Source organism: Mya arenaria, chromosome 8 (genome assembly GCF_026914265.1).
Source record: "Mya arenaria isolate MELC-2E11 chromosome 8, ASM2691426v1".
NCBI classification, from domain to species: Eukaryota; Metazoa; Mollusca; class Bivalvia; order Myida; family Myidae; genus Mya; species Mya arenaria.
Genome location: NC_069129.1, coordinates 49,883,934 through 49,902,995, shown reverse-complemented (window position 1 = coordinate 49,902,995; position 19,062 = coordinate 49,883,934). Strand labels below are relative to the sequence as shown.

General features: G+C 35.4%; 1 protein-coding gene across 2 annotated transcripts; it reads right to left on the bottom strand.

The window, feature by feature from the left end:
* Positions 1-6,870: 6,870 nt before the first annotated feature.
* LOC128242415 (uncharacterized) lies at positions 6,871-18,773 on the bottom strand. Of its 2 annotated transcripts, none has more exons than XM_052959556.1 (6): positions 18,715-18,773; positions 17,194-17,376; positions 15,259-15,393; positions 13,611-13,673; positions 13,025-13,114; positions 6,871-11,851 (listed from the first exon to the last, which is right to left on the bottom strand). In XM_052959556.1, exons 2-6 carry the CDS (start codon positions 17,347-17,349, stop codon positions 11,129-11,131), a joined length of 1,167 nt encoding a protein of 388 aa, XP_052815516.1. In that variant the 5' UTR covers positions 17,350-17,376; positions 18,715-18,773; the 3' UTR covers positions 6,871-11,128. The 2 variants fall into 2 exon arrangements, with proteins under 2 accessions (XP_052815516.1, XP_052815517.1); XM_052959557.1 differs by having other exon boundaries at positions 18,669-18,719.
* Positions 18,774-19,062: the final 289 nt, after the last annotated feature.

Below are 19,062 nucleotides of genomic sequence, written 5' to 3'. Positions count from 1 at the left end.
TAAAAATATGTAGGGAAAAAACAATGTCAACGCACTCTATGGTATTGAAGAATTTTCAATATTTAAATAGGGAGGCAATATTTGACCATCGACAACTAAGTGGTCAGTTCATAAATATATATATTCATTTACAAATCAAATTAAGATATGAACTGACCACTATATATATACTGGACGAAACGTCCTGCTCTCAACTTTCTAAATTACAACTAATTAAGACCATAGAAGTGAAACCATATCCAATAGTTATAGCTGCGGGACCACTGGGTGTCATTCATCGCATGGCTCGCGGCATTTTGGGTACAAAATTACTCCTTTGAGGAATATCCCATCAATCGGTGGGGGCAAATTATTAAACATCTATTTTCAAATTAGGTTTATGACATTAGCTTAAACTGCCTCCAAAGAACGACACCCTTACCTGTTAATTATAGTGACTTGCAATTTTATTCATTGTGATTTTTTAATAAAACTTTTTATAACAACATAAATTTGTCTTCGTATTGACCGTTTTTATATTAAAAAAACATCTGAAGTTTATAAAGTTTATGATAACACAGACAAACAAATTAAAAAAAAAACGTTTACTCAACACTAAACAAACATTCATAACCATATAGATATATATCTTTATTTTTTCCTTTCAAAAAAGATTTACTGAAAGATTGTCGTTGGCCCTATTTTTTACCAACTTATTGATCGTAAAAGATACGTATGGCTTATACACTGTCAACAAAATTTCAAATTTCTGAAACTTCATTGCGAAATAAAATACGTTATCTGATTAAATAAGTTTATGAACAACTATAAAATATTCACGGCTTATGGATTGTTATAATTTTCCTTTTAATATCCATCATTAATATGTAATTGTATAAATATTAATTGCCTTTAGGTTGACAACCTGAGGAAAACACTGTCGACCGAGACGAAGCTGTGTCAGCAATTATTCAAATTTCGGAAACATCAATGTAATATATAATGCACTATCTAATTAAATATGTTCATTAAGTTTCAAACAGCTTGAAAATATTCACGGCTGGCGAATTGTTATATAGAGTCTCTATCTTATCTAACATGTTATTTTCATATATAAAATGCATGCTATGTTTTACGTAAGTTCTTTCAATGTTTACTTTTCATATTCATAAGACTTATACGTTCTAACATGTTAAATGTGTTCATAGATTCGAAACTTTCGTCTGTGAATATTTGTACTATTATGGCTCAATGCTTTATTCCTGCGGGTAATTTTTCTCTAAAATAAATTAGGACCCCAAGTTTTTTTCTAGGGGGGGGGGGGGTAGTTTTTGATATGCAGTGGGATCTTTTTCTTTTCGTTGGGGCCCTTTTTAATAATGGGGCTCATTTTTCTAAATGAGAGTTATAGCCTTTTGAATTTCTATATACATGTAGTATGATATAGAATCAGTCCGTCACAACATTTGCATGATATAGAATCTGTCCGTCACATCATTTGTATGATAAAGAATCAGTCCGTCACAACATTTGTATGATAAAGAATAAGTCCGTCACAACATCTGTATGATATAAAATCAGTCGGTCACAACATTTGTATGATAAAGAATCAGTCCGTCACAGCATTTGTATGATACAGAATCAGTCCGTCAAAACATTCGTATGGTATAGAATCAGTCCGTCACAACATTTGTATGATAAAGAATCAGTCCGTCACAACATTTGTATGATACAGAATCAGTCCGTCAAAACATTCGTATGATAAAAAATCAGTCCGTCACAACATTTGTATGATTTAGAATCAGTCCATCACAACAGTTTTATGATATAGAATCAGTCCAGTATGGTATAGAATCAGTCCGTCACAACAGTTGTATGATATAGAATCAGTCCGTCAAAACATTCGTATGGTATAGAATCAGTTCATCACAACATTTGTATGATACAGAATCAGTCCGTCAAAACTTTCGTATGGTATAGAATCAGTCCGTCACAACATTTGTATGATTTAGAATAAGTCCGTCACAACATTTGCATGATTTAGAATCAGTCCGTCACAACATTTGTATGATATAGAATCAGTCCGTCAAAACATTTGCATGATATAGAATCAGTCCGTCACAACATTTGTATGATATAGAATCAGTCCGTCACAGCATTTGTATGATATATAATCAGTCCGTCACAACATTTGTATGATATAGAATCGGTCCGTCACAACATTTGTATGATATAAAATCAGTCCGTCAAAACATTCGTATGGTATATAATCAGTCCGTTACAGCATTTGTATGATATAGAATCGGTCCGCCACAACATATCACAACAACGATTGGTTCAACTGAATGAAACTTTATGGGAAACTATACCAACAAGAAGAGATATGCATTTCATCAGCACGTATCGGTTGGATAAACTTTGACAGAGTTGCGAACGTTTTCATTTCTAAAAAGTGTGCTATAGGTCGACTCATAATTTCCCATTTGTACGCATAGTGTCCAACGATAACCTTCATTATCTGCGTAGAGGTCCTTGTTTCATACTTGGGGTTCATTTTTCTATATATGAACATGTCACTCCGATCATAATTCTACAGGGGCTACACAGACATATTACAGGACAGATACAAACAGTGAGCTGTTATAGGTTTCTGAGAGTTATGGCCCTTTCCATTTACAGCAAGGTTACAGAGGAACGCGCATGATATGATAACCATGCTTGTATTCAAATGGAAAGTCTTATATAAGGGTGATACTCTGCACATAGTTCAATTAAAATATTACATGATCGATGCAAGTGGTGATAACTTGAACCAGTTCAACTAGTGGTTGAAAAAAAACCTTCTCAGCAAGGCACGAATCCCAGTCTGGGAGCGGGTGAGTTTGGTTTGTGGTCACCAAGCCGGACAAATGGGTTTCCTCCACGTACTCCGGTCTCTCCGACATTACAAGATCAAACTCACGCGTAAGATCGTGCCAAAGAGCGTGATTAATATAATGTTGTTATAGGCTGTTTCACAATCCTTGTAAAATAAATTAGTTTAAATCAAGATGATATTGCTGCATGACATTGTGCATTATGGTAGCCTCGCACGCAAAACTTTAACTTTATCTGCACTGGCAAAGGTGATATGACCGCGATGTTACAGCCTTCCATGTCGTTAACAATTTGTTTTTCTTGCATATTTATTTCATTATATTCCACGATGTTATCGTGCTCATCCAAATATGTATAAAACCATAGAACTGCTGAATACAGAACATATTGGTTTGTTAATGAATATTTCTGTTTTCGTGTAAAGCATTTGCTCAGAGAAAGAATTTCAGTACTTTACATACATGTATATAAAATACATGCTATGTTTATTTTTCATATTCATAAGCCTTATACGTACTTACAGGTTAAATGTCTTCATAGATTCGAGACTTACGACTGTGAACATTTGTCCTATTCTGTCTCAATGCTTTATTCCTGCGGGTATTTTTTCTCTAAAAAAAATAGGACCCCAAGTTTTTTTTCCTAAGGGGGGGGGGGGGGGTAGTTTTTTATATGCAGTGGGATCTTTTTCTTTTCGCTGGGGCCCTTTTTCATACTGGGTTTCATTTTTCTAAATGAGAGCTATAGCCTTTTTCATTTCTAAATACATGTAGTATGATATAGAATCAGTCCGTCACAACATTTGCATGGTATAGAATCTGTCCGTCACATCATTTGTATGATAAAGAATCAGTCCGTCACAACATTTGCATGGTATAGAATCTGTCCGTCACATCATTTGTTTGATATAGAATCTGTCCGTCACATCATTTGTATGATATAAAATCAGTCCGTCACAACATTTGCATGGTATAGAATCAGTCCGTCACATCATTTGTATGATATAGTATCAGTCCGTTCCACCATTTGTATGATATAAAATTAGTCCGTCACAGCATTTGTATGATATAGAATCAGTCCGTCACAACATTTGTATGATATAGAATCAGTCCGTCACAGCATTTGTATGATACAGAATCAGTCCGTCACAGCATTTGTATGATACAGAATCAGTCCGTCACAACATTTGCATGATATAGAATCAGTCCGTCACAACATTTGTATGATAAAGAATCAGTCCGTCACAACATTTGCATGTATAGAATCTGTCCGTCACATCATTTGTATGATATAGAATCAGTCCGTCACAAAATTTGTATGATATAGAATCAGTCCGTCACAACATTTGTATGATATAGAATCAGTCCGTCACAACATTTGTATGATATAGAATCAGTCCGTCACAACATTTGTATGATATAGAATCAGTCCGTCACAACATTTGTATGATATAGAATCAGTCCGTCACAACATTTGTATGATTTAGAATCAGTCCGTCACAACAATTTTATGATTTAGAATCAGTCCGTTCCAACATTTGTATGATATAGAATCAGTCCGTCACAACATTTGCATGATTTAGAATCAGTCCGTCACAACATTTGTGTGATATAGAATCGGTCCGTTCCAACATTTGTATGATATAGAATCAGTCCATCACAACATTTGTATGATACAGAATCAGTCTGTCAAAACATTCGTATGGTATAGAATCAGTCCGTCAAAACATTCGTATGATAAAGAATCAGCCCGTCACAACATTTGTATGATACAGAATCAGTCCGTCAAAACATTCGTATGATAAAGAATCAGTCCGTCACAACATTTGTATGATTTAGAATCAGTCCATCACAACATTTGTATGATATAGAATCAGTCCGTCAAAACATTAGTATGGTATAGAATCAGTCCGTCACAACATTTGTATGATATAGAATCAGTCCGTCACAACATTTGTATGATATAGAATCAGTCCGTCAAAACATTCGTATGATAAAGAATCAGTCCGTCAAAACATTTGTATGATATAGAATCAGTCCGTCACAACATTTGTATGATATAGAATCAGTCCGTCACAACATTTGTATGATATAGAATCAGTCCGTCAAAACATTCCTATGATAAAGAATCAGTCCGTCACAACATTGGTATGATTTAGAATCAGTCAATCACAACATTTGTATGATACAGAATCAGTCCGTCAAAACATTAGTATGGTATAGAATCAGTCCGTCACAACATTTGTATGATATAGAATCAGTCCGTCACAACATTTGTATGATATAGAATCAGTCCGTCACAACATTTGTATGATATAGAATCAGTCCGTCACAACATTTGCATGATATAAAATCAGTCCGTCACAACATTTGTATGATATAGAATCGGTCCGTCACAACATTTGTATGATATAAAATCAGTCCGTCAAAATATTCGTATGGTATATAATCAGTCCGTTACAGCATTTGTATGATATAGAATCAGTCAGTCAAAACATTCGTATGGTATATAATCAGTCCGTTACAGCATTTGTATGATATAAAATCAGTCCGTCAAAACATTCGTATGGTATATAATCAGTCCGTTACAGCATTTGTATGATATAGAATCGGTCCGCCACAACATATCACAACAACGATTGGTTCAACTGAATGAAACTTTATGGGAAACTATACCAACAAGAAGAGATATGCATTTCATCAGCACGTATCGGTTGGATAAACTTTGACAGAGTTGCGAACGTTTTCATTTCTAAAAAGTGTGCTATAGGTCGACTCATAATTTCCCATTTGTACGCATAGTGTCCAACGATAACCTCCATTATCTGCGTAGAGGTCCTTGTTTCATACTTGGGGTTCATTTTTCTATATATGAACATGTCACTCCGATCATAATTCTACAGGGGCTACACAGACATATTACAGGACAGATACAAACAGTGAGCTGTTATAGGTTTCTGAGAGTTATGGCCCTTTCCATTTACAGCAAGGTTACAGATGAACGCGCATGATATGATAACCATGCTTGTATTCAAATGGAAAGTCTTATATAAGGGTGATACTCTGCACATAGTTCAATTAAAATATTACATGATCGATGCAAGTGGTGATAACTTGAACCAGTTCAACTAGTGGTTGAAAAAAACCTTCTCAGCAAGGCACGAATCCCAGTCTGGGAGCGGGTGAGTTTGGTTTGTGGTCACCAAGCCGGACAAATGGGTTTCCTCCACGTACTCCGGTCTCTCCGACATTACAAGATCAAACTCACGCGTAAGATCGTGCCAAAGAGCGTGATTAATATAATGATGTTATAGGCTGTTTCACAATCCTTGTAAAATAAATTAGTTAAAATCAAGATGATATTGGTGCATGACATTGTGCATTATGGTAACCTCGCACCTCGCACGCAAAACTTTAACTTTGCTCTGGCGAAGGTGATATGACCGCGATTTTACAGCCTTCCATGTCGTTAAAAATTTGTTTTTCTTGCATATTTATTTCATTATATTCCACGATGTTATCGTGCTCATCCAAATATGTATAAAACCATAGAACTGCTGAATACAGAACATATTGGTTTGTTAATGAATATTTCTGTTTTCGTGTAAAGCATTTGCTCAGAGAAAGAATTTCAGTACTTTACATACATGATTATTAAATGTTTAAGTACCAGCTGTTAAATAGGTGTTAAATGATTCTTACGTTGTATCATATCTGAAAAAGAGTTAACTAGTTGCTAATATTTATGTTACTGTAAAGAACCTCAAACTAGTTATGAAACTTATAAAAAAAACGCCAAGCAAGTGTTTAATAATTAAAAATGATCATGGTCTAAAAACTATCATAGTCTACTTCATTGATGTATTTATGTGTGATGTTATTTGTGGAAATAAACGTGTATTCATGTGCATCTATATATTTTACATGCAACGCTGATCTAAACAAAATGTTAGATCACGCCGTCTCATTTCTTTTTTAATTTGATGTGATATTTGTTCATTACAAGGCAATTGCACAGTTTTAACTCTTCAAGTTTAATCACAAATATCATGCAGGGTCTTCAAAATATATATATGGGTAAAAATATAAACAAAATCATAAATGTTTCACAAAAGCACTTTTGACATTACAACAGCATAAACCTAAGCATAGATCAACATCTCTTCTTAACAGCATAAAGCACGAATGAATAAAACATTTTACTCAATAGTATAAACGCACGAGAAAGTACAACATTCTAATCAAAAGCATAAACGTACGCATAAATAAAAATATCTACTCAACAGCATAATTTATGCATAGATAAAACCTTCTACTCAACAGCATAAACTATGCATAAACAAAACATTCTTCTCAACAGCATAAACGCACGAACAAATAAAACATTCCATTCAATAGCCTAATCGCACTCACAAATAAAACATTCTTCTCAACAGCATAATTGCACGCATAAATAAACAATTCTACTCAACAGCATAAACTACGTATAAATAAAACATTCTACTCAACAGCATAAAAGCATAACCAAGTACAAGTTTTTACTCATTAGCTTAAACGCACGCATAAATAAAACATTCTACTCAGCAGCAGTACCACATGAATAATTTAAACTTCTATTCAACAGCATTTACGCACGATTAAATACAACTTTACACTCAACAGCATAAACGCGTGCATAAATCAAACATTTAACTCAGCAGTTTAACGCCACGAGTAAATACAAGTAAACGAACACATATCGAAGGGTAAAAGCGAATAGGTTCTATCTTCTTTATTTGATGTCACTTAGAACCTGTTCGCATTCACAACTCGATACATAAATCATTTTGCTCAACAAGGTACACGCACGCATAAGTACAATGTAAAACATTCTTAACTTTCTACTTATAAGCATATACGGGCGCATAAATAACATTCTTCAAAGACAGACAGACAGACAGTGAATTGTGCTATGAGTGCATTGCAATACTGATAAAAGAAAATTGTGCCGTGATTAATGTGCATACTTTTTCTTTAAATTGTAAATTTGAAAAATATTTAAATCACTTCTAAACCATATTGCCTTATTAAAAAATGACAAAAAATGTTTTTTTTTATTCACAAGAAACATTTTAGAGTTCTAAACCTGCGAGTGAGCGAACACACATGCATCTAATCTAATGAATAAAAAAATCTTAAATTACTGTTTAAGTACTAGATGGTGTATTTCAACTGTTGTGTCCACATATTGTCCCAAAATATTAACAATTTTAATAAAATCGTATCTTTACTCTCAATGGTATACATACTGCTGATTGTAACACACAATCTACCTACTACTTGGAAGTTATATTCAAGGACCATAAAACTGTTAAAGGCCTAGTTTTAGTAATGTTTTGCATGACAATCCCCTGCTGTGCATCACCTGCTAATTGCACTGGTGTCACAGTAGGGGCCAATTTCCTGTGTATTTGTTTATTGGCTCAGGGCTATTTAGTGTCCATTTCAATTATAAAACCTCCAAAACTGCACAGCAGGATACTCAGACCGGGCATCTGATAAAACGGCACCAGGCAATTAGATTAGGATCAATACACAGAGGATGTGTACTATACACCGATTTTTTTTTTTTGATTTTTTTTTTTTTGGGGGGGGGGGGAAGGGTCACTTATAGAAGGCTTAAATGCCTAGTTTAAGGAATGTTTGGCATGACAATTCCCTGCTGTGCATCTCCTGCTAAATGCACTGATGTCACAGTAGGGGCCAATTTCCTGTGTATTTGTTTATTGGCTCAGGGCAATTAAGGGTCCATTTCTATAATAAAACCTCCAAAGCTGCACAGCAGGATATTCAGATCAGAGATCTGAAAAGCCAATTAGGCAAATAGATTAAGATCAATGCACAGAGGTTGTGTACAATACACGGTTTTTTTTGTTTTTTTTTGGGGGGGTCACTTATAGAAGGATCAAACTAGGCCTTTAAACTACACCTTTAAAAAGAATTGTAACTAATACAACACAATTAAAAGCGAGAAGTGGTACTTAAACAGTGCAAGTGTAACATTTAAAAAAATAAATAAATAAACAAATACAAAATAATACTGACATAATATTTTTTGTTCTGTTTTCCTTCACCTGTAACAGATATGTATACATGAAGAGCATACATTTATTTTTTTACGATTAATTAAAAGCTTTTTTGCAGGTCTTTTCTGATAATTACTTCGGAACAAAGTTTGACCTTTTTGTCAGATAATCTAAAAGACTATCAAACTAGTTTAATTTCATGCTTTAAGATAAATGTATGTATGATATTGAAAAGTCATTGACGCACAACTTGAGAAAATATGAAATGACCTTATTCTATTAAATAACTTTTTAATAGCAACATAAATTTCTACTTATCTTGATATGTTTATCATAATATTTCTCACGAAATTGTACTTTGAGATGGCCTTTTCCCATTTGAAAATAAATTTCCTTTTTTTTAACAATTTTCACTTTCAAAAGACAAAATATCATTATACATATGCAAATAATGCAACATCAAGCATTGAAAAAAGAAAAAGAAAAATGAAACCGGACAAAATAAAAAGTATGATTTTTATATAATATGCTGGTGTAAACTAATCATCTTAACATCTGATCTAATCAGGGAAGAGTCCTGTGGAAGACATACATGTATTATAACAAACATTTCACAATTTCAAAACTTTGACCTATAAATTATTTTTGGTTATCATTATCATTTTTATTATCTCACTTAATTGATTAGAAGACCATCGCTAAACACGAACCATTAAGTGATATACATGTATGATAATTATGCAAAGGAAGCCAACATAATATAGAACACATTTCCAAAATGGTAAGACACCGAAATTAAAATGACAAACAAAAATTTGAACTGCTATGATTAAAACTAAGAAAATGACATGTGCTAAGACGGGAAAAGGTTCCAAACAATTTAAAGGCACACTAAAAGTATGCCAATTAGTTTAGGTCCGTTAAACATCGTCAATTCAACATATTCGGGAAGGTACTGCATATTAGCAATATTAATATAAAAAAAGCCATGCATATTGCCACTAAAGCAGAAAGACAAACACATATGGTACAAGAATTACAGTCTGACACGCACTGTGATGTCACACTACAAGAGTTACAGACTGACACACACTGTGATGTCACACTACAAGAGTTACAGCCTGACACGCACTGTGATGTCACACTACAAGAGTTACAGACTGACACGCACTGTGATGCCACACTACAAGAGTTACAGACTGACACACACTGTGATGCCACACTACAAGAGTTACAGACTGACACGCACTGTGATGCCACACTACAAGAGTTACAGACTGACACGCACTGTGATGCCACACTACAAGAGTTACAGCCTGACACTCACTGTGATGCCACTACAAGAGTTACAGCCTGACACTCACTGTGATGCCACACTTCAAGAGTTTCAGACTGACACTCACTGTGATGCCACACTTCAAGAGTTACAGCCTGACACTCACTGTGATGCCACACTACAAGAGTTACAGCCTGACACTCACTGTGATGCCACACTACAAGAGTTTCATACTGACACGCACTGTGATGCCACACTACAAGAGTTACAGACTGACACACACTGTGATGCCACACTACAAGAGTTACAGCCTGACACTCACTGTGATGCCACTACAAGAGTTACAGCCTGACACTTACTGTGATGCCACACTTCAAGAGTTTCATACTGACACTCACTGTGATGCCACACTTCAAGAGTTACAGCCTGACACTCACTGTGATGCCACACTATAAGAGTTACAGCCTGACACGCACTGTGAGGCCACACTACAAGAGTTACAGCCTGACACTCACTGTGATGCCACTACAAGAGTTACAGCCTGACACGCACTGTGATGCCACACTTCAAGAGTTTCAGACTGACACTCACTGTGATGCCACACTACAAGAGTAACAGCCTGACACTCACTGTAATGCCACTACAAGAGTTACAGCCTGACATTTACTGTGATGCCACACTTCAAGAGTAACAGCCTGACACTCACTGTGATGCCACACTTCAAGAGTTTCAGACTGACACTCACTGTGATGCCACTTCAAGAGTTACAGCCTGACACGCACTGTGATGCCACACTACAAGAGTTTCAGACTGACACTCACTGTGATGCCACACTACAAGAGTAACAGCCTGACACTCACTGTGATGCCACTACAAGAGTTACAGCCTGACACTCACTGTGATGCCACACTTCAAGAGTAACAGCCTGACACTCACTGTGATGCCACACTAACAGCAGATTTCTTAGACTTAGACGACTTTTTGCTGCCTGATGTTTTGACAACAGGCACATCAGCTTCAAACCTCAACATGGGAAGATTTGTGTTACTCCCGGTAGTGAACACGGCTTTGTGCATATGTTTCAGTTGCTGATTCTCATCCTTTAGCGATGCTACTTCACGTTTAATCTTCACAAAGTCCTTGAAGTTTTTGTTCTGGGTGTCACTGGAGTAGTTCTTTTTCAAATACTGCAATTCTGCTATGACTTTATAATACTCTTCAAGCACTCTGTCTTTGGTAACCTCAACACTCTGTAACTTTTCTCCCATTTTCTCAATCTCATACCTCATGTCACCAATTTGTTTTTGGTAATACTCCTCTTTCTCAACAGCTACTGACCTTTCTTTATGTAACTTGGCCAGTTTGTTTTTCAAATGGTCAATAAGCTCCATTTGGTCTCTTGTGTTAGAACTTTCCTTTAAATCTGCCTCAAGTTTCATGACTTTGTGTGATAGTTCCATGTTCTTGTGAGCCATGGATTTTAAGTCCTGGGCCAAAGCCTCATTTTGGGATTTCAAGGACTGTAATCCTTGTATTTGAGAGAACTGTGTGGTTTTCTCCCCTGAAAGCTCTTCATTTTCTTTCTTTACAGCATCAAGTTCCATTCTTAGGTCTGAAATAATTCTTCTCTGGTCTTCTATCTCAGCCACCAAGACCTAAATGGAGATATATTTTGAAAACTTTAAACATCTTTACCTTCAAATAAAAAAGGATATACTTGTATATTTACCATTTAAAAGGGCGCAATATTAATGTTGATGTAAAAACATTGTTTTTAATTTTGATTCATTATCATGTTTAACTACTTGGACTTTTAATATTATGATCAAAACAAAAAAGCATATGATTTGTGAACAGATACTTTGGCGCTTTTATAACTGTGAAATATGTGCCCACATAGCTTAGAATTAAAAATATCGTGTATAAAGGCTAACAGATACTTTAGCGCTTTTATAACTGTGAAATATGTGCCCACATAGCTTAGAATTAAAAATATCGTGTATAAAGGCTAACATTTTTTTTATCTGTAAACAAAACATTTTTGGTTTAGATCATGTAAAGTCAAGAGTAAAACATGAAACTGCATTAAAGCAAAATAATTCTTTTCTGCATCACCCTTAAACACGATGTAGGCCTTGCTTTCAATTTTCTTAAGGTTTTGAAAAAAGTACTAATGTTTGATAATCAGACAAATCTCAGTCATAAATCAAATCGAAATGTTTCCGTTTTGAGACATATAAAATAGACGCAGACCCTACTAATGTTAAAGTCCTAGGTTAGAAAACAAACAAACAAAAATCGACTAACCCTAAAATCAAATCGAAATGGAATACTTGTTTTTTTAAATATTTTTTGCACATTCATAGCATTCTATATGGTTATATGATCTTATCACTCAACAAATAGTATTGAAAATACATGGTTGTCAATTGACTCATGGTTTTTGAGCAAAACTGACAAACAGTCATGATGGATTAATTAGTAATAAATTATCACCAATGTTTGGTGTCCATCAATAAATATTCGTTCATATTTGATAATCACGCCATCATTACAAAGTACCAATAATATTAATTAGATATTGCAAAACCAACACATGTAGGTAGATTTGCATATACAAATCATCCACTTGCTTAAAATGTGGTAGTTACCATTTGAAGAACATTTTAACTGAACACTGCCATACAAAGGATGAAAATATAAGCTTTGATTTGATCGAGAAGACAGTTTGTCTACTGAATGACAACAATGTATATGCCAATAGAAAAAGCTTTAATTATTCCCTGTTTTCTGTATTAACTATATATTAAATCGCAATACTGCATCACCTCTAGTTGTGCATTTGAGCCAGACATCTCCTGGATCCGTTCCATGAGGTCCCTGTTTGTGCTCTCTAGCTGGTTCACCTCTGTTCTCAGCTAAAAACAGAAAAAATAAGAAATACTTCTGTTTTGAGATAAATGAAATAGGCGCAGACCCTACTATTGATAAAGTCCTAGGTTAGAAAACAAACAAACAAAAAACTACTTACCCTACCTTTTTTGGACAAGAGGTAACCCTAACAATTAACAATTATTGTTTTGGCCTTCGTTAATATCATCCTTATGACTATGTTCTACCAGTGATGATGCAAAAAAATGTGCATGATGATACAGTTGTAGGTTGGCAAAAAATTACTTCAATCCTCAACTAAAAGGAGAGAAATTTACTATCATATCATATCTTTTTAAGTGCTTAACACATGATTTTCCATTTTTTGTCATTTATAAATTCCACTTAATACAAATACATACACAAGTTGTCTTAATCGTTTTGTCAAATTATTCATTTTAGCAGTTTTCGAGATTGGTGTGACATGAGCTTTTAAAAACTTTAGCTACATGGTAGCCTGACATTTGAGAGTCAGTTTCTCACCTTGACAATGTCTTCACTGTATTTCTTCTCTTGTTCTAGCTTCTCTTGGACCACTGTCATCATCTGTGGAGAAACAAAGGAGGTTAGATTGGATTTTTTTTTCTCTGAGCATGCGTTTTTTCCATGCAGAATGGCATGGATGGGAGAAACTCAGAACCCTTGCAGTGTGTACCCATTCATCAATTACCTATATATAAATAATAATGTATAGACATTTCACTTCAGCCAAAAAACATGTAATGGAATTGTAAATACACCATTTCTTTTCTATTTTTAAGGACTGCGAAGTAACTTTGCCATTTGTAAAAAAAGAAACAATTAATTAAAATGACGAAATGTTTTCTCTGTTCATGTGAACATAGTCTAAGGTGAGATATCACATTTAGAAAAAAAAAATCATTGAGACACTTAAACAAGCAGCAAGCAACAAGACTGTTGCAAATTAGCTAAAAACACCAAACACTAAATGGTATTGATGTATTGAATGGCAAAGAAATTGTACCCAGGTCCCCAGCCCACAGGTTCCTGCCCGTGCCTTACCAAGTACACAGCCCACATGTACCTGGGTATCCCCCCCCCCCGTGCCCTACCAAAATCACAGCCCAAACATACCCAGATAGCTCATCCATGCTCTACCAGGTACAGGCATAGGAAGACATGCCTCATCATGGTGAACTTTCATGGCAAGATTTTGAGAATCCTACAGTGCATGGTCAAGATACAGCCCAGACAAGGATCATTTCAACCTTTGACCTCTTACCTTAACTTTGACCTTTGAGGTACAGACCTTGGTCTTGTGAGTGACACGCCACCTCATCATGGCAAGCTCGTATGAAAATCTTATAATGCATGGTCAAGATACAGTCCAGACAAGGATCATTTCTACCCTTGACCTCTAACCTTGACCTTGACCTTTGAGGTACTGACCTGGTTCTAGTGCGCAACAAATCCTTTAATCCATGGTCAAGATACAGCCAGAAAAGTTCAGTCCAGACTGACGGACACTCGCACACATATGGAACCGCCATTGTAACAACTATTTCTCGCTCACATTAATATAAGTGGTATCAATTCAGTTATGTTCCATATATTGCATACCTCAGCTCTACACTAGTACAGCTACACAAATTGGCCTGTCTATGTATTGCATACCTCAGCTCTAAACTAGTACAGCTACACAAATTGGCCTGTCTATGTATTGCATACCTCAGCTCTACACTAGTACAGCTACACAAATTGGCCTGTCTATGTATTGCATACCTCAGCTCTACACTAGTACAGCTACACAAATTGGCCTGTCTATGTATTGCATACCTCAGCTCTACACTAGTACAGCTACACAAATTGGCCTGTCTATGTATTGCATACCTCAGCTCTACACTAGTACAGCTACACAAATTGGCCTGTCTATGTATTGCATACCTAAGCTCTACACTAGTACAGCTACACAAATTGGCCTGTCTATATATTGCATACCTCAGCTCTACACTAGTACAGCTACACAAATTGGCCTGTCTATGTATTGCATACCTCAGCTCTAAACTAGAGACACAAAAACTGTCAGTTTATTTTTTATATATTGCATATCCCAGCTCTAAATTAGACACACAAAATCTGTCATGTACCATGTACTTAGTATTGCTAATACCTCAGCTCTGTGTTTTTCTGCCATCATAGCATTTATTTCATCAGCACGGTTCAGGTACTGTTCTTGGATTACTTTGATTTGTGCTTTGCTGTCTGCTGCAGCTTTGTGTAGGTCCTCACAGTGGATCTGAGCCTCCTGCAAAAAACAGCAGGTAAAAGTAGGAATAAATTAACAGTAAGTTCATATTGATTAGTGAAGACAGGTGAATGCTGATTTAAATCACTCTCAATTCAGTTTCTGGGTAGAAATCAGTCCCAAGGTATCATTTTTCAGAGATCAGGAGTATCATCACAGTGCACCTGTGTGGGCTTCAACTCAGAACCCAAATCTTTAGGTGAAAGGCCACCAAACACACCATTAGACCACTCTCATTTGTAAGAAGATAAGACCAGTTTAAATGTTCCCAATGATAACATATATATAGTCGAACCCCATTGGCTCGAAATCCTTGTTGGCTCGAACTTGAATTAAAGGACCGATTTCTATATACTGAAGGTAAGCATTCCCGCTTGACTCAAATTTTCCGAGGCTCCAGGTGTTTTCACCCCTGAGGGAGTTCAAGACAATGGGGTTCCACTGTATAAAGAGCACACAAAATAGTCCACATGTACACATACCCATACAAGTAGTGTTTAGCAACCTCTCTCAAACATCTATTATACACCTGCATTAAAAAAAATTGCATTGCTTCTTAAATAATCAAAATGAATTAAATTCTTTGAAATACAATATTGTTTTGATTACTTTTAAGTATATCTATTTTTTAAGGTTCAAATCTATATTAAAAAGAAACATTTAGAAGCAACTGACAACATCAACAGTTTAAAATTCATTATGAAATGACAGTTAAGGTTCATCTTTTAAAAAATATATATATATATAACAGTGGAATAGATATGACTTTGTCTAAAGTGTTTCTTGACAAAACAATTCTAACTAATTATTTCAATACAAAATTGAACAAGCATACGGTGACATGAAACAACATTGTGTAAATAAGATTGAATGAAATAAGGCAGAATGTATTAAAAGAAATTTAAACAGCCTCAGACAGCATAAACTCTTATTTTTCAAACATAAACAGGTGGTGGATCCGTGGTCTAGTGGTAAAGTGGTAAAATATATGACTGTCAATCCAGGGGTCACAGGTCCAATTCCCCACAACTTAGAAAAAAAATAGTTGTCTTCCAAGACGGATGTTAAATGGGGATCCTGTGTGACAATGCTATACACTGGTGCTTGTTAAAGAACCAAGGTAGCTCTAACACTTGGGTTATATTCTGTCTGTGCACTATGCTCCAAAAACCTTACAATATTATCAGAGCACTCTCCTAATGGGCTTTGCCCGAGTGCGGATATAAATAATCTTACACACACACAGATTAACAGGTGTAACTAAACATGAAAACTAGAACATATATGTACCATGATGTTATTCATCCACAACAGAAATTCCTACAAATGGGTGATAAACTGTGCAATTAGAGAATGTTTGAAACTTGCCAGTAATTAAAGCATTTTAATACTTGTACCTTTCAAACAATATGACTATATAGTATACCTGGTCGAATAAACAAATTGATGTATCTAAAAGAATAAAAAATTATACTTATAATGCTTATTTTTACTGCCTGAGTTCAAATGTTTAAAATCAAGTATTTTATTCATATTTGCTGTTAAAAAACCAATTATGGACTGTTATTTGTAATAAACATTCTCCTTAGAAGTACTATGTTAATGTATCACAGTATGTTGTACATCAAATTATTCAGAAAAAAAAAAAGCAAATCATGTACGTAAATACATGTATTATGAAGTCCATATAAGTTCAACTGCCATAAAAAATGACGGTATTTGTTCTAGGCTGAGCCTGCTGACACAAATGAGTCCAAATGTGCCCTTAACATGCATTACTTTTTCTAGTTTGTAACATACCTCTAGCTCTTCAACCCGTTTTTTGAGGACCTTGTTTTCATTGACTGTCTCCTGCACAAACTGCAGCGTCTGGATGTGTTTGTTCGCCAGCCTCTCATCCATCTCAAACTTTTTCTCTCGCGGCATTCGCTCCCCTCCGTTGTAACAGTTCTGCATGACTGCAGCTGCTGTCTTTAACTGCACCTTAAAGAAAATATACATATTTGTTTGTGTCAAGGATGTCTGAAAAATTAACAATTATTTAAATTATGTAATTAATTAATTAAAACTGTTTTATTTTCTCAAATTAAGCAGACTGGTAAAACCTGCTAATCAAGCAAATGCCTGATTGAGCATATTTAGAACAAACAAGAAACATGCCTTCAATAAGCAGTAATAATTTTAAAAATTTAACATTTTTTTACTTATCTAGAAATTAACTTACCATACTAATATTGACAAACAGCAACTTGAAATACTCATTTGAATCTGGGAGTAAGATTACATTGGTCCCACTGTTTGAAAAGATTTTTTTTAATCCAAGCCTTAAGTCGGTCGATTTCCAAAATAAAGAAACCAAATCTTATCAGCAAAATACAGCAACTTCATACACATTTTTAAATTATAGATGTCTAACCTTAAAACTTCCCTTTAAAACTTAAATACTTTCATAACATACAATGTTGATCTTTACCGAAGTTTTTGTGCCAATTACATTTGTACTTTGTACACTTATTTGTTTATATTATCACATGTAGCTACAATAATGGGCGATCAGGCATGCATAAGAAAGGTCAAAATAATCAAGCAGTATCCCTTATCACCCATTGTTGTAGCTAATGGATCCCTGTAACACGTGTTTTTGGAATGATGAGTTTTGGACATACATGTGTGTTATCAGAACATCTGCTTGCTAACAGATAGTGGCCGGAGGTCTCGAGTCTAACATATAAATGGAACGACATAATTTTTGCACCAGTCAATTGTTACCACGCCCCCCAGGTCCAGGGGTATACCGGGGATAGCCGGGGAAATGGGCCATGTTTTACCTTTCAGGTGGCCCCGCAGTGCCAGGTGAATGCAGTGGTTTTGTCTTCGCGCCAAAAATAGCGGGGAATGGGCCTTACCCAGGGTCCCTGGGGTACGGGGGCATTTGGCGGGGATTTTACCAGCAGGCCATCTCCGCAGGGCAGAGACTTTACCCGGGCTTGGCTGGACCGAAAGTCAAATTGCCCTCTATTCACTGGATGGGGGCCTTGGTTAAAATTGACTGGTGCATTATCTAAGTTATGAAATATCATCATAGAAAAAAGTGCCATTTTTGGAAATTGTTATCCACTGTTTTCATATTAATATCAATGTCTTTAGAATATTTGAGTCCAAAATGTCGAAATGTTGAAACTTGTGTTTTCAGCATTTTCATTGTCCCCCGTTTTATCTCCAATACAAGATGAATACATGGAGGAGGAACATGAGATTGAAGAACATACACTTACATACTTATCATTTTAATACGTCTTCAAGAAATATACTGGTTCTTACCTAAACTAAAGAAATAAATTCCTACGCTCTCGTTGTCGATGTAAACAAATACAGGGAAGTAACTTTTACAAAAAGGGTAAAAACGCTACCGAATATTTACACATTTAGTCAAAACGTAAACTAAAGGCAAAACGGACTAGACTAGTACCCTCTTTTTCTTTCTTTTTTGTAGAAAAAGTAACGTAGGGTACTAGTCTAAAACGGACGGTCGCAAATCGAACTTAAATTAAACACCCTTTTATAACAAGTTTATTTGTTTGAAAATATATGACTAATGTTGCGTATTTTAAACAATATACAGTATGGACATTATGTATCATGTTTCATGCCCGAATTAAGAACCTGACG